This window comes from Cucurbita maxima, unplaced genomic scaffold (genome assembly GCF_002738345.1).
Source record: "Cucurbita maxima cultivar Rimu unplaced genomic scaffold, Cmax_1.0 Cma_Scf00039, whole genome shotgun sequence".
Taxonomy (NCBI): Eukaryota; Viridiplantae; Streptophyta; class Magnoliopsida; order Cucurbitales; family Cucurbitaceae; genus Cucurbita; species Cucurbita maxima.
The window spans coordinates 839481-852712 of NW_019272055.1; the positions used below are offsets into that span (position 1 = coordinate 839481).

General features: G+C 36.6%; 3 protein-coding genes and 1 non-coding gene across 5 annotated transcripts; 2 read left to right on the plus strand and 2 right to left on the minus strand.

Moving 5' to 3' along the window:
- Positions 1-1078: 1078 nt before the first annotated feature.
- Positions 1079-2524, minus strand: LOC111469338 (probable DNA double-strand break repair Rad50 ATPase). Its single transcript, XM_023114576.1, has 4 exons — positions 2255-2524; positions 2037-2147; positions 1480-1560; positions 1079-1349 (listed from the first exon to the last, which is right to left on the minus strand). The coding sequence occupies exons 1-4, from the start codon at positions 2492-2494 to the stop codon at positions 1275-1277; spliced, it is 507 nt and encodes a 168-aa protein (XP_022970344.1). The 5' UTR covers positions 2495-2524; the 3' UTR covers positions 1079-1274.
- Positions 2228-12434, plus strand: LOC111469346 (histidine-containing phosphotransfer protein 2-like). The gene is made up of 7 exons (XM_023114589.1): positions 2228-2584; positions 11042-11245; positions 11340-11452; positions 11539-11607; positions 11890-11961; positions 12060-12132; positions 12218-12434. Exons 2-7 carry the CDS (start codon positions 11126-11128, stop codon positions 12251-12253), a joined length of 483 nt encoding a protein of 160 aa, XP_022970357.1. The 5' UTR covers positions 2228-2584; positions 11042-11125; the 3' UTR covers positions 12254-12434.
- LOC111469339 (protein BUD31 homolog 1-like) lies at positions 4115-6194 on the minus strand. Of its 2 annotated transcripts, none has more exons than XM_023114578.1 (4): positions 6037-6193; positions 5517-5660; positions 5192-5379; positions 4115-4536 (listed from the first exon to the last, which is right to left on the minus strand). In XM_023114578.1, exons 2-4 carry the CDS (start codon positions 5608-5610, stop codon positions 4381-4383), a joined length of 438 nt encoding a protein of 145 aa, XP_022970346.1. In that variant the 5' UTR covers positions 5611-5660; positions 6037-6193; the 3' UTR covers positions 4115-4380. The 2 variants fall into 2 exon arrangements, with proteins under 2 accessions (XP_022970346.1, XP_022970345.1); XM_023114577.1 differs by having other exon boundaries at positions 4121-4536; positions 5517-5621; positions 6037-6194.
- Positions 12435-12999: 565 nt separating the features above from the next.
- TRNAM-CAU lies at positions 13000-13086 on the plus strand. The gene is given in 2 exon segments: positions 13000-13037; positions 13051-13086. It is a non-coding gene; the product is annotated as a tRNA-Met (tRNA).
- Positions 13087-13232: the final 146 nt, after the last annotated feature.

The window sequence follows — 13232 nt, forward strand, 5'->3', positions numbered from 1 at the left end:
AGAAGAGATGATAAAACGGACGTTAGAGGGACCTCATGCATATTGTATGTTCATAAGCATAGAGATATTTTTCCTAAAGATGATGATTGCGGACGCGCACAATATGATGATGAGTGCGAACGGGCACAATATGATGATGAGTGCGAATGTGCACAATATGATGATGAGGGTGTTCATGAGGCGCATGACACCAAGGGTTCTGCTAACCTTCGGACATCGCTATAGATTAGCTTGACTAGAGGGTCCAGGGGTGTGCGAGCGCTCTGGGGATTCACACTCGCACGTATGGGTCGTGTGTAGGGAAGTACTACACATCCAATTTTTGAGACTGGAGGCCACCCCTAGACGAGCTAGAGATAGGTCTCTAAATTATGATTGCATGTGTTTGCATTTGCATGGCCTCCTATAGTGGGGCCACTTACTGAGTATTCTTCGAAATATTCAAGTTGTGTGCCACATCATTTTTCAGGTAAAGGCAAGGCGAGCAGAGACTCTGACATGTGTATAGGGTAGACTCATAATTAAATTCGTAGTCTTAGGTTAGAATATATTGTTTTGCATTTCATCAATTATTTGGGTTTTTTTTTAATTATTTTCTCTAAATTTCAGTATTTCATATCTAAACATGTAAGACCATGATTGTGTTTTGCGGAGAAAAGTTGTTTTAAGGGTTTTTGAAGTTTATGTTATAAATGATCGTTCATTTTAATTGTTATATTTTCGCATTAGAATGAGCATGAGACGTTAGTAGCGACTCTGAATATGTGGAAATTTAGGATCGTTATAGTTGGTATCAAAACCAGGTTTTAGATTCTCGAAGCGTGGTGTAGTAGTGGCTTTATAAGGGTGTCAAATACAAAATCAAAGTGGCGCAACGGAAGCGTAGTGGGCCCATAACCCACACATCCCAAGATTGAAACTTGGCTTTGATACTAACTATAACAGTCATGGTCATACGTATTGAATTACATACTTCTTCAATATGTTTGTACGGACCTATACACCATGATAGGATACATGATCCTTTCTTTATGTTGGTTTCTAGTGGAGTCAGCATACGCTAGCCTATATTCAGGCCTAGTAAAGATTTGAAATTGCAACGTACGTTAAAAGAGAAAATCATTGTCAAACATGGACCACACTGGCAACCGTAACCGTGGTCGTGAAACTTATTAACAACACAAGCAAACGTCATTTCCCCGCCAAAGATTTAAAAAAAAAAGAAAGAAAATATAATGAGGAGGGTTATTTAGGGTTAGGAACTTATTCTTTTCTTAATGAAGGATGTCAATGTTGTTGCTCAGCTCCTCAAGCTTCTTCATCCTCAATTTTTCGCTCTCATTCACCAACTGACAAAATCATTCCAATTTACCATCAAATAATTCATTTATATCATTTGTCTTTGTCTTCTAGATATTAAAAAAAATAAAAATAAAAATAAAAAGAAATATAAATGGAGAGAAAAGAAAAAAGATTGACCTCCATTAGTTTGGCTACCAATTGAGATTTCTCCTTGTTCTTCTCGTTCAATAGCTCTAGTACTTCCTTGTATTCTCTCTCCTGGTATCGTATGAACAAAACATTCTTTTTAAAGTGTGGAAATCTCTTTTGAGAGGAAGCTCGGACAATATTTGTTAGAAATGGACTTGAGCAGTTATAAATGGTATCTGAGTCAGACACTAGGTGGTGTAGCAATAAGGATGCTAGGCCTTGAAGGAGGGTGGATTGGGAGATCCACATCGATTGGATAAAGTGCTAGCGTAGATGCTGGGTCTGGAAGATGGTGGATTGTGAGATCCCACGTTGGTTGGAGAGGGGAATGAAGTGCTAGCGCATACGTTGAGTCCAGACGGGGTGGATTGTGAGATCTCACGTTATATAATGATGTGAAAACCTATCCAAACTGGAACAAACTTGATTCCACACTTGTTTCAAGTGGCTATTACACACTTGATGAAGTAATATGAACGAAGAAAGGGGGAAATGTTTTGAGAAATTTGATAAAAAAGAAAATGGATGAAGTTTGGAATTAGGACCTTCTTTTGGCAGGTGATTCCCAATGGCTTCAACTCTTTGTTCACCAAATCAATCTTCTTCCGGATCAACGAAACTTCCTTCCTCATCGGATCCGTCATTCCTTCCAGTTCCTATATTCATTTCATTCCAGTTTCTTCTCATCAATTTCAAATCCACAAACAAACCCTAACCCTAATCAATGGATTGATTGGAATTGGATACAATCCCACACACTTACTTCGCGGATCTCCGCCAATCGCTTCGTCGCTTCTTCTGCTCGTCCAAGCCGATTCTCCACCTTCTCCCTCATCTCCATCTTCTTCCTCTCGATCTCCTCTTCCTTTGCGCGGAACAGAGCCAACGCCGATCGCGAAAGCTCCTCCTCTTGATCCTCCCTCGCCGGACTCCCAATCGCTTTCTTCACTCTCTGCTGCATCTGCGATTGTTGCGCCTCCCAGCTCTGTTTCTGCGTCGTCATGCCTTCTCTCTCGCAAATGATGATGATGATGATGATTCTCTTTCTCTGTTAGGTGGCCATACGCAAAGCGGCGCAAGGCTTTTAAGGAAGGTATGTTACCCTTCCCTACCCTCTGCTTTACCTTATTACTTCTCAACAGACATCGCAATCGGTATGAATTTGACCTAATTCTGCACTCTGCTGTTTTTGTTGTCAAATTTGGAACCAAAATGCACTTATCTTTACTCAAACGCCTCGTTGATTAGTCCTGAATTCACAGATTGTTTTTGGAAATCTATAAATATACACTTTAGAAAACAGAGTTACCAAATTGTGATGGAGAGTTCAGTTTTGCTTTGGGTCAAAGAAGTGGAATGTGGTATTGGTTTTGTGGCAATGATTTTTGGGGGTTTCTTCCTAGGAATAGAATTGCAGGTGCTTGGGATTCAAGTTTTGTTGTATTGGAGTGGAGAGTAAGGTGTTGTTGTTACCTGCACTGAGTATGAAATGAATAATGGGGAAAAGCCTTAAGAACCAAGACTGAGTTGGAGAGATGGGTAACAGCAGAGCTGCAGAAAGGCTGCTTCTCTTTCTGCCCCCTTATTATTATTATCATTACTTTGCTTACTTGCAACAAAGATCTCTCACCTTTTCCTTTTCCTTTTCCCATTTTGAATTCATTCCTGTTCTTATCAACACCTTTCTTTAGCACCTTACAAGGAATCTGTCACCAAACCCTTCGATGTCTTGCTGCTGTTTTCTTAAGAGTTCTCTGTTTCTTTAAATTGTAATCCCAACAGATATAAATATTAATGTTATTTTAATCCCACGTCGGTCGGAAAGGGGACCGAAGCATTTCTTATAAAGGTGCGGAAACCTCTTCCTAGCTTAAAACTGTGAGGCGCTGACGGCGATACATAACGGGCGAAAGTAGACAATATTTGTTAGCAATGAGCTTGGGGGGTTATAAATGGTATCAGAGCCAGACACCAAGCAGTATGCTAGTGAGAATGCTAGCCCCAAGGAGGGGTGGATTGTGAGATCTCACGTCGGTTGGATTGGAGAGAGGAACGGAGCATCCCTTTTAAGAGTGTGGAAACCTCTTCCTAATAGACACATTTCAAAACTGTGAAACTGACGGCGATACGTAACAGACAAAGCGGACAATGTCTACTAGTAGTATGCTTGAGAAGTGAGCATTGCTCCGACAATTAGTTTAAGTGAGCTCAGTAGAAAATTCTCCCTCGATAAAAAGAGGACATAATCAATAAGATTCTAGTTAGGTAAGATTCAATTGTTCAACCATTTTTTTTAAACGAATGTGAGGTAAGAGATTGAGATTGGACCTTCGACTTGAGCGACATTTATTCAGCTATGTTTAGATTTAGCATTCAAATATTGGAACCTAGGTATATACGAAAATTCATGATACCTTAACCTTAAATGTTGTTGTTGAGTTGTTGGTAATAAAAGAGTTAAATACTGAAATATTATATGCTTGATCATGCGAAGTTAGAAACCAATACTTTGCCAACTTTATGCGTTGTTTAGTTGGTGAAATCTATTGGAGAAGTAAAGTTTCAACAGCTATTTGGATTTGCTGGGAACCTAACAGAATTTAAATCCAAAGTTTGGGGTGCTTCGTCTTTATCACTTAACAAAAATAATAACAACTAATCATAATCGTCTAAAATGGGTGAAAGAAGAAAATTGGAAGGAAAATGATGCATCTATGGCTCGTAAATGTTCCAAAAACTACGAGTCCAACTACCTAGGGCCAAGGAGCATCACATCTGCCTTGGACAAGAGACTAAAAGTATTGGAAACATTTGATTATCATCAATCAATACAGGTGAGCTTCCAATATGATATTAAATAAAGTCATGCTCGTGCAATGTGAAACAAACTCAATCCCCACTGGCACATCCCCTGCAACCACAATGCACACACTCCACGACTTTCTCTTCTCTCAAGTGTTTCGGGACTCGGCAGACACACGTCGTGCCGAAGTTATGGTCCCGAGGCTGTATGCAATGGAGGCAACAGAGACGCTCATATCCTGGCTGTATTTTCAACGGGAGTTTGTTTAGATACCAATCTGAACTATCATAAATATCAGATATCACTATATGCAACTTTCAAACACGGGTGAGACGAACGATCAGTTAATGAACGGCCATCAATTCAAATTCTGGATTTTCGAATTGAGAGATCAAGAATTCTCACTATTTCTTATATTCATGGACTCAATTCAATTCAGTGGGATCTTTCATTCACATTTTTTTCATCAACAACGTTTTATAAAACACTTAGACTTCCGAATTTAGAGTATCCTACTTTCACGCAATTCATAGGATTCAACAAGCAACCGATATTTCACGATCAAGAGTGTATTACTATTTGTAGTAGCAGTCCTTATATATCGTCTTAACAATCATAAGATAGTTGAAAGAAAAAATCTCTATTTGACTTGGTTTCTTCCTATACCTATAAATTTCATTGGACCTAGAAATGATGCGGAAGAATCTTTTGGCTCTTCCAACCACAGACACACACACACATTCAATTAAGGATAATCCTCATAGTTAAGCAGGGGATTGATAAAGAAAACTCAGGGAAATTGTCTTGTTTTAGTCTTGTTCACTTGGAATCCAGAAAGGGAAAATAAATTTGTTGGACTGAAACTTATGATGAAGTGGTTTGGGTATGAATGAATACCTTTTTCCATTTAGCAATGAGGTTGGCATCTGCATAGCCTTGTTCTAAGCAGAACTCAAAGAGCTCCCTGGATATTTCACTCCTTTTGTGGAAAAGGTCAAAAATGTATCGGCTCCTTTGATGTGAAATCTTGAAAATAGGCCACAATGCTTCACACTTCCGCTTCCCATCCTGCGGATCAATTTCAGCTGCAAAACAACACAAAAATAACCCTAAAAACATCACAAAAGAAAGAAAAGGATCTTGAGAATAAACAATATAATCAATCCACAGCTAAGCTTAGTCGTTTAAGGCACCAGCAATTGTAAAGCTATATTGACCAAACCTTCTCTCATTTTAGAATCGAGCTCTCGTAGGGTTGGCTCAATCAATTCCCATCCATTTGGGTATTTGATCTTGCTGGTCTTCACTTTAGGCATTTCTTCAACTCCTGCAGATTAAACGAAGACGAACAACGCGAAAACAGCAGCTTCAGAGTAGCAATATGCAGATTAAACGAAGATGAACAACGCGAAAACAGCGGCTTCAGAGTAGCAATGTGCAGATTAAACGAAGATCAACAACGCGAAAACAGCAGCTTCAGACTAGCAATTTCATCAAATATTAAACATACGCACAGAACCGTTCATTCGACAAGTTTTATGGCTACGCGAAATTCCACTAAGAATGAAGTGCAGAAAAATCTACCAATTATGACCAAGTAAAGTGGAAAAACATAAGAATGTTAATGCTTCAATCGAAACCAGATTTGTAGTACAAACCTAATAATACACTCTTTGTGAAATCGTAATGTGAAAAGATTTAGGGTTTTGTAGTTCAGAAAAGGCAGAGTATGAAGGAATTACCTCAAGTTGAGAGTCTGTAAGAAGTTCGTCCAAGATTTGAAGGTTGTATTTGCAAGTACAAAGGAAATGGGAGATCGATAGCAGACTTTCGAGTTGATCTTCAATAACACGATGAGGCTTAGCCAAAGTAAAGGAAGGAAACAACACGAAGAACTTGTTCAATTATTCAGTTTTAATTAAATTTAGTCCCCTTTTTATTATTATTATTATTATTATTATTTTAAATCTACCAATTTTAAAATTTTAAAATTTTAAAAGTTTTGAAATGAAATTATCTATATTTTTTTTTTTCATATTATTTACCAATATGTTTATAAGTTAAAAGCTTCATTTAAAATGACTATGATTACCTTTACGATAGTTCTGTCTCACCAGTGTTTGAATCTTGCCTTGAAACTTTGAACTGAATAAGCCAGATGGGTGTCTATTGAGAGTCGTTGTTTTGCTTGTCTCGACATTAGAGTCACAACCTACCATTTTCGTAGTATGGTTGTCGCATTCTCCCCAATTTAAATTGTTCATCGTCTTTGATGACTTTCTCCAGGAACAATCCTCATTGAATGGGATGATTTATTATTATTATTATTTCTGATAACATTTCTGGTTGAAATTTGGCTAATTCAATTCTTGATCAATTCATACGCCTCCAAAGTTGATACGATTACAAGTTTTGTAAAAAAAATCAACCTCAAAAGACCATCTCGGTGGATGGAGGATACAATTTTTAGATTGTTTAGACCAAGAAGATGATGACGTGGTTGGTTCAATAAAAGTAGTATGTCATGCTTCAATGGACTTAACCATAGTTTTTCTCAAATTTACCATGGCTAGCTTTGGTAACAATTTGAGGGAAATTGACCTTAGGAAAGACTTGATCGTGCCCTGAGCACATCCAAATAAGTAAATAGCTACATTGACATTTTCTCAAGATATATTTTGAATTGACCTAGAACACCAAGAACCAAACTTAAAAGACCTAAAATTGATGTTTTACTCGAGACCTACCTAATAAGCCTCATAACTTAATAATTTAAATAATTGACCCACTTAATGACATTCATTGTGCGACCTAATATCATGAAATAGTGATACATGCCTAATTTGAATGACATTAGAGCATGTTTAGAGCATAAACCAAGGTTAAGGTGAAAAATGAAGATAATGTTTTTAATGACATCTGATGAGAATGTGTAGTTCTAAGAACTCCAAATAGCTCAAACTTTGTATGACACCTATTTATAGCAAATCTATTTATAGTATTTTGAATGACCTATGCATGAATTTATGAGGGGTTGATATGATTATGATAAGTATGCTTGATTAGAGTTTAACCTTAGAACTAGAGCCAGATACTTATGAATCTATGATCCACCTTTAGGGTTAATAGTTAAGCGGAATAGGTTGGTTCCTAAATATGTACAACCCAAACCCATTATGACACTCAAACTACTGGACACTATTCTACTCAGACCTACTTTATGCCCTAACTTGCCCTAAATTTCCTAATATACGATACATCCTAATCATATGTTTTCCTCACTTCGGATGGGATGTCTTGCTCAGATTCTTTGCAGCATGTCCTAATTTACAAGATGTCAAAATATAGACTATATCGTGGGAGACGCATAGAAATGTCGAGGCAACTATGAACCAATTTTAGATTTCAGATCTTGAGTGGATCTCGAATGTGAGTATATACTCATGCATGTTGTTTATTAACCATATGACCTAATAGGTCTTTTAGATGAGTGTTCTAGGAGTAGGACTAGGGTTATGCATTGTGAATGGAGTGGATGTGGATGGAATTCCCTCCCCTTAAACTTGTCTAAAGGCGAGGATCACACAAGTGTATACATCAAGTCTAAGCACCAGACTGAGCAAGACATCCCATCTGCAACAGCCCGCATGAAAACACTAGCCCTTCCTGCCTTGACCAGGCAGCAACTTCAGCCAAAACAACCCGTCTCATGCCTCCGACCCAAAACCTATCGAGCTATGCTTGAACCGAACTTCTAACGCAACCCAAATGTCAACTTGTGCGCACTCCTCCGGTTGTAGCTCGCATATGGCTCGGCTTAGATGACTTATTAGGCTCGAATTGGAATTTTTTACCCTTACCAACCATTTTGAAGAATTTTTTGACGTATTTGGGAGCGCTTGAGGCAAGATGGTTACTATTTAGTCAATTTAAAATATTTAGAGCTGACTTTGGATCGAATACGAGAGTTAGATGATTTAATTCCTTAGAGATGTCCTAATTATGATGTCGGGGAATTCCATAGGTGAAGTTGGACTTCTACGAGCATAATCAAACTAATGTCGACTAATGATAATTAGTGACTTCAGGTTAGGCCAATGAAGTAAGTGATCTTACCATTGAAACGCTTTCAGACTAGGTTGGATGAATTGTTTGTTGCATGAATAACATGTACATTATAACTTATTTGTGTGTTATTACTTGTACGATATGGTGTTTATGAATTTCCTGTAATGTTCTTCTAGTATGTCAATCCATATATAGTATGATATCATGTTCATGTTATGCCCTATAAGACACTTGATGGACTATGTATGATAAGAATTAATGATTTGTCATGTACAAGTATGCATTTCTCAGAGGAAGGTTATGTCGAGAAAAATATGGAAGTATGATGTGCATTATACCTATATATCATGATTTGAAAATATGGGACCTCATACATATTGTATATCACGAGCACAAGAAACTTTTCCAGTATGTTTTGTAAAGACGCATACCCTTGATATGATCTGCACTCCTTTTTTTCCATTTGTTTCTGGTAGTGTGAATGTGCGCTAGCCCATAGTCATACCCAAGGGGTACGTATGAGAGTTTGCCTAATATGTTCATGTGCATGCATTAACCATGTGTAGAGAAGTACTACGCATTCAACCCTACTCATAAAAGAAAGTAGAGTCCAATGAATAGTCACGAAAAGTAAGTTCCATTAAGAACCATGATTGCATATGATTGCATTTTTCAATCCAAACAGTTGGGTCACTTACGGATATTTTTAAATAGTTTAACCACACTAGGTAAAGGCAAGAGAGGACTAGAGAAGACTATACCTAAGAAGAGCTTCGGGATCGAGATTGCCCCAAGAAGAGTATGTGAAAGTGAAAAGTCCCAATAACTCAAATATAGCTATGATGATCAAAGTGAGACCTGCAACGTTGTTGTGATCTTAAAAAGGGTCTAGGTCGATGCCTTAGATAGAATGCTTCAGACTATAGCCTTGAGAGAAACTAGGTTGATTGCGTCAAGACTTGTTGGGTTCTATAAGGACATACACCTTGAGCCTTGAGATATAGGGCGATGCAAGAAGTGAAGGAAAAACTCGACCGAAAGTCTTAAGGCAATAGATGTCACGAGGATAGTCGAATGGAACATAGCAGCTACGTGACAAGGGCTTTAGTGGCCTAAATCAGTGCCTATGTGGGACATGGCTTGAGAGGGGCTTTAACAAGTTGGATGCTCAGAAAAAAGAACTAGAAGCTTGATCGAGTGTCAGGAACCTTTGAGCGAGTGGAATGAAATGAGTCGACGTTTGCACTCCACCCTGTCCCTATTATGGAGATGGAGCTTACCCGCATGGAGTACCATGATAAAGGATTATACTTGAGGACATGCGTGACAATTGTAAGAGAAAACCATCAAGTAGTGTATCCAGCTCCCGAAATGTAACACCCCATACTTAGGATTTGGACAACAATTTAGAATTCGAATTCGACACCTTCTAATGCTCCAAAAATCCCTTCATCTCTTGTGGCAGAGTCATGTTACTTATTCCTCGCTTCTAAGAATGAAAACTATCCCCATAAACCAACATCAATCCTTTTAAATTGTTTCTAAGGGTAAAGTTTGTGCTCACATGATGTATTCATGTATACATACATCCATGTTTGGAGGTTGGAGTTCAAAACATTATTATCTAGATATGGTGTGGAATAAAAATTTATATTTAAAATTATGTGCACATCTTATGGTATTTCCAAAAGCTCTTTCGATAGGGTTGAGTGAAGATGAACGATTTTAGAGATGGAATCTTTTGGATGTTTTAATTGTTCATTATGAAACGATGATGTAAAGTTTATTTCATGATCTCTCTTACCATGGAATCTAAAAATGTACAGTAACATAATTGAAGTCGTTGAGCTTCTGAGGGTATCTTGACTCGATATTAAGGGTACAATCAATACATCTAATCTCAAATCAAGCATTTGGTGTGATGTTGGCCAAGAAGATGTCAAACTTATTGATGTTCAATTAAAAGAAGGTTATGCTGTGAACCTTTTCTCAAATAAGAAGATCGAGTGGAGACCAACATGTGGTACTTAGACAACGAAGCAAGCAACCAACAAGATTTGAGATCGAGCAAATTTCAAGGAGCATGATGAGAAGCTCATTGGAAATTTGAAGTTTGGCATCGAATCAATTGTACTAATCTAAGGCAAATGATCCATCTCGTTCCACAGCAAGAACGACGACCAATGTCTACTCACCAAAATATATTATATCCCAAATTTGAAGAGTAATATCATCAAGCTTGGTCAGATGACAGAAGAAGATAACAAAATGGAGTTTAGCGCATGTTTTTTTTTATGTTTTTCAAGAATATTTTAAAAATAAAATATAAAATAACATAAGGTATTTTTATTTTTTTTAAAAGTGTAAAGATATATATATATATTAAATTTAGGTGTATTATTGAATTTTTTTAAAATAAATTAAGAAAATGGTTATAGAAAAATATAATGAAATAACATTTATTTACAACATAATGTAAATATAATAATAACGGATTCTTTTGCTTCTCTTCCACTGTGTATTAACCCTGACTCCTCTATGTGCTTCATTGCGACTTTATAACGACTTCAACAATAATGTAACAGATTTAATTCTCTTTAATTTCCTCCTTTTTTATTTTTATTTCTTTTTCAAATTTAAAATCTATTTTCTAAACTTCAATTTTTTCACTATAAATAGAGGTTCCCCTCCCCCAAGTATCAGCATCACGGTCTTGCGATTTTGAGAGAGCGAAAACTCAAGAACAATCAGGAACTTCTCACAATGTCTGCATCGACTTCCTCATCCGCACCTGCACCCGCACCTGCCTCCGGTTCTTCAACCGCTTCGGATCATCCTCAGAGACATATGATCCGGAAGTTCATCCAGGCTTTGCGCGAACAAGTGAGATCTTCTTCAATGTTTCAATCTCTGTTCTGATTCGTGTTTCTTTGGCCGTTCTTGAGTTCAAGATTATGAGTTTCGGTGTTTCTTCTAGGGATTTCTTGACGATAACTTCAATAACCAGATGAATCTTCACGAGAATCGAAATTCCTTGGCTACATTCTGCGGTGACGCCGAACCTAAACTCGATAGAGTTGAAAAACTTCTGTAATTATTCGCCTCCTTAAACGCTTTGCATTTGATCGCTGCCTAATTCTGTTTTTCTCAAATCTTTTGAACTTTATATTTTCTAGTGCAAGAGAGACTGTGGAATTTGATACTGTGATGAACCTCATGGAATCGCTCAAGACCAATGCCGCTGGGTAACGCGCTCCACTCAATTTTACTTTTAGTGTTTATGAGAATCGAATCGCCAGTAACAATTGGAAGTTTCAAAGTCTCCTTTGCCCTAACGTAATTGTTTCTGCGGTAGAATCATGAATAAGAGTTTCTAGTGACTGTTTTCTTTCTCTTAAGGTCTTAATAATAATCATTGTTCTTTCTGTTACATTGAAAAGTGATTTTGGCGACACAATTTATTCGGAAGATTGTTATGAAAACAGCGCGTAACGAATGGACGGTGGTGTGTGTGTGTGTGTTGACAGGGTTGGTGGTAAGCGACTGTCAACTGCTTGTGCTGAGATGCAAGATTTGTGCACTGATAACAACGCTGAACCGTAATGACAAACAAGTGTTTCTTACCTTAATTTAGGCATTAATTCTTCGTATTTTGGATAATCGTCTAAAGAACATGAGGTTTTTGACTTGTTTGCAGTTTACAAGAAGCCTACAGGAAGGTCACCTGGGAATACTATGTTTTACGCGACTGCTTCCACCACATTCTGCAGGTACCACTTCACCCTTTCCTTTTCAAGGTTTAGTTACTTATTTCTTGAAAATTGGTCATGATTTTGGCGAAATTGTTGGAATTAGGCGGAGAGGGCAATCCAAATGAGCTCAGAAGAATGAAGAAACTAAGATTTGGAGTAGTAGGCTATAAATAAACGCATTTATGCGTTGGTATGGAAGGAAGGCTATTATTCCAGAAAGGCTTGCTTAGTTACTTTTTGTTTTGTATTGTAAACAAGCTTGTATGGACAAAACATATTATACTACAACAATTCTAGTCGAAAATTCTATTCCTCTCTTATGTTTCTCTTCTGATTATCCATTATTTCTTTTAGTTAGTTCTTAATCTTGCAACTAAAATTAAGGATTAATCTGCCTCATATCCTACTAATTTTAATCCCTTGGAACAATGTAAAAAAACCTAAAATAATTTATTTATTTATTAGGCATTTTTTAAAATTCACAAATATTTTAGACTTTTTAAAATTTTTCATAATTAAGATAAATTACAATGTGGAGGACTTACAATATTTTAAAATTGAATTACTAATGAAAGTATTCAAATCAAATAAACATGAAGACTTATTTGACTATATTACATAACAATGATATTAATAATTTTTATTTATTTTTAATTAACATTTTTTATTATACTGTAAAAGAATAAAAGAAATATAAAAAAAATAAAATACAAAAATATGTTTAATACTCCTAAAGTTTAGAAGTTCTATTGATAAACATTATAAATTAATAATTGTATTAATTTATTATTCATTAATTAATAATTGTATTAAAAATAAATTGAATTTTGTTAAATAAACTAAATGTTTTTAATATAATGTTTAAGTTTCCTTTGGTCAACAATTGGGGTGGTGGCGCAGTTGGCTAGCGCGTAGGTCTCATAGCTGAATTGAGTAATCCTGAGGTCGAGAGTTCGACCCTCTCTCACCCCAATGAAACACTTTTCTTTTTTAACTGAAATTTGAAAGAAATCCGGGCAGCGACTGACCGGGTCAACTTTACTTAAAAAGAGAAAAAAAAAAAAAAAAAAAAAAAAAAAAAAAAAAAAAAAAAAAAAAAAAAAAAAAAAAAAAAAAAA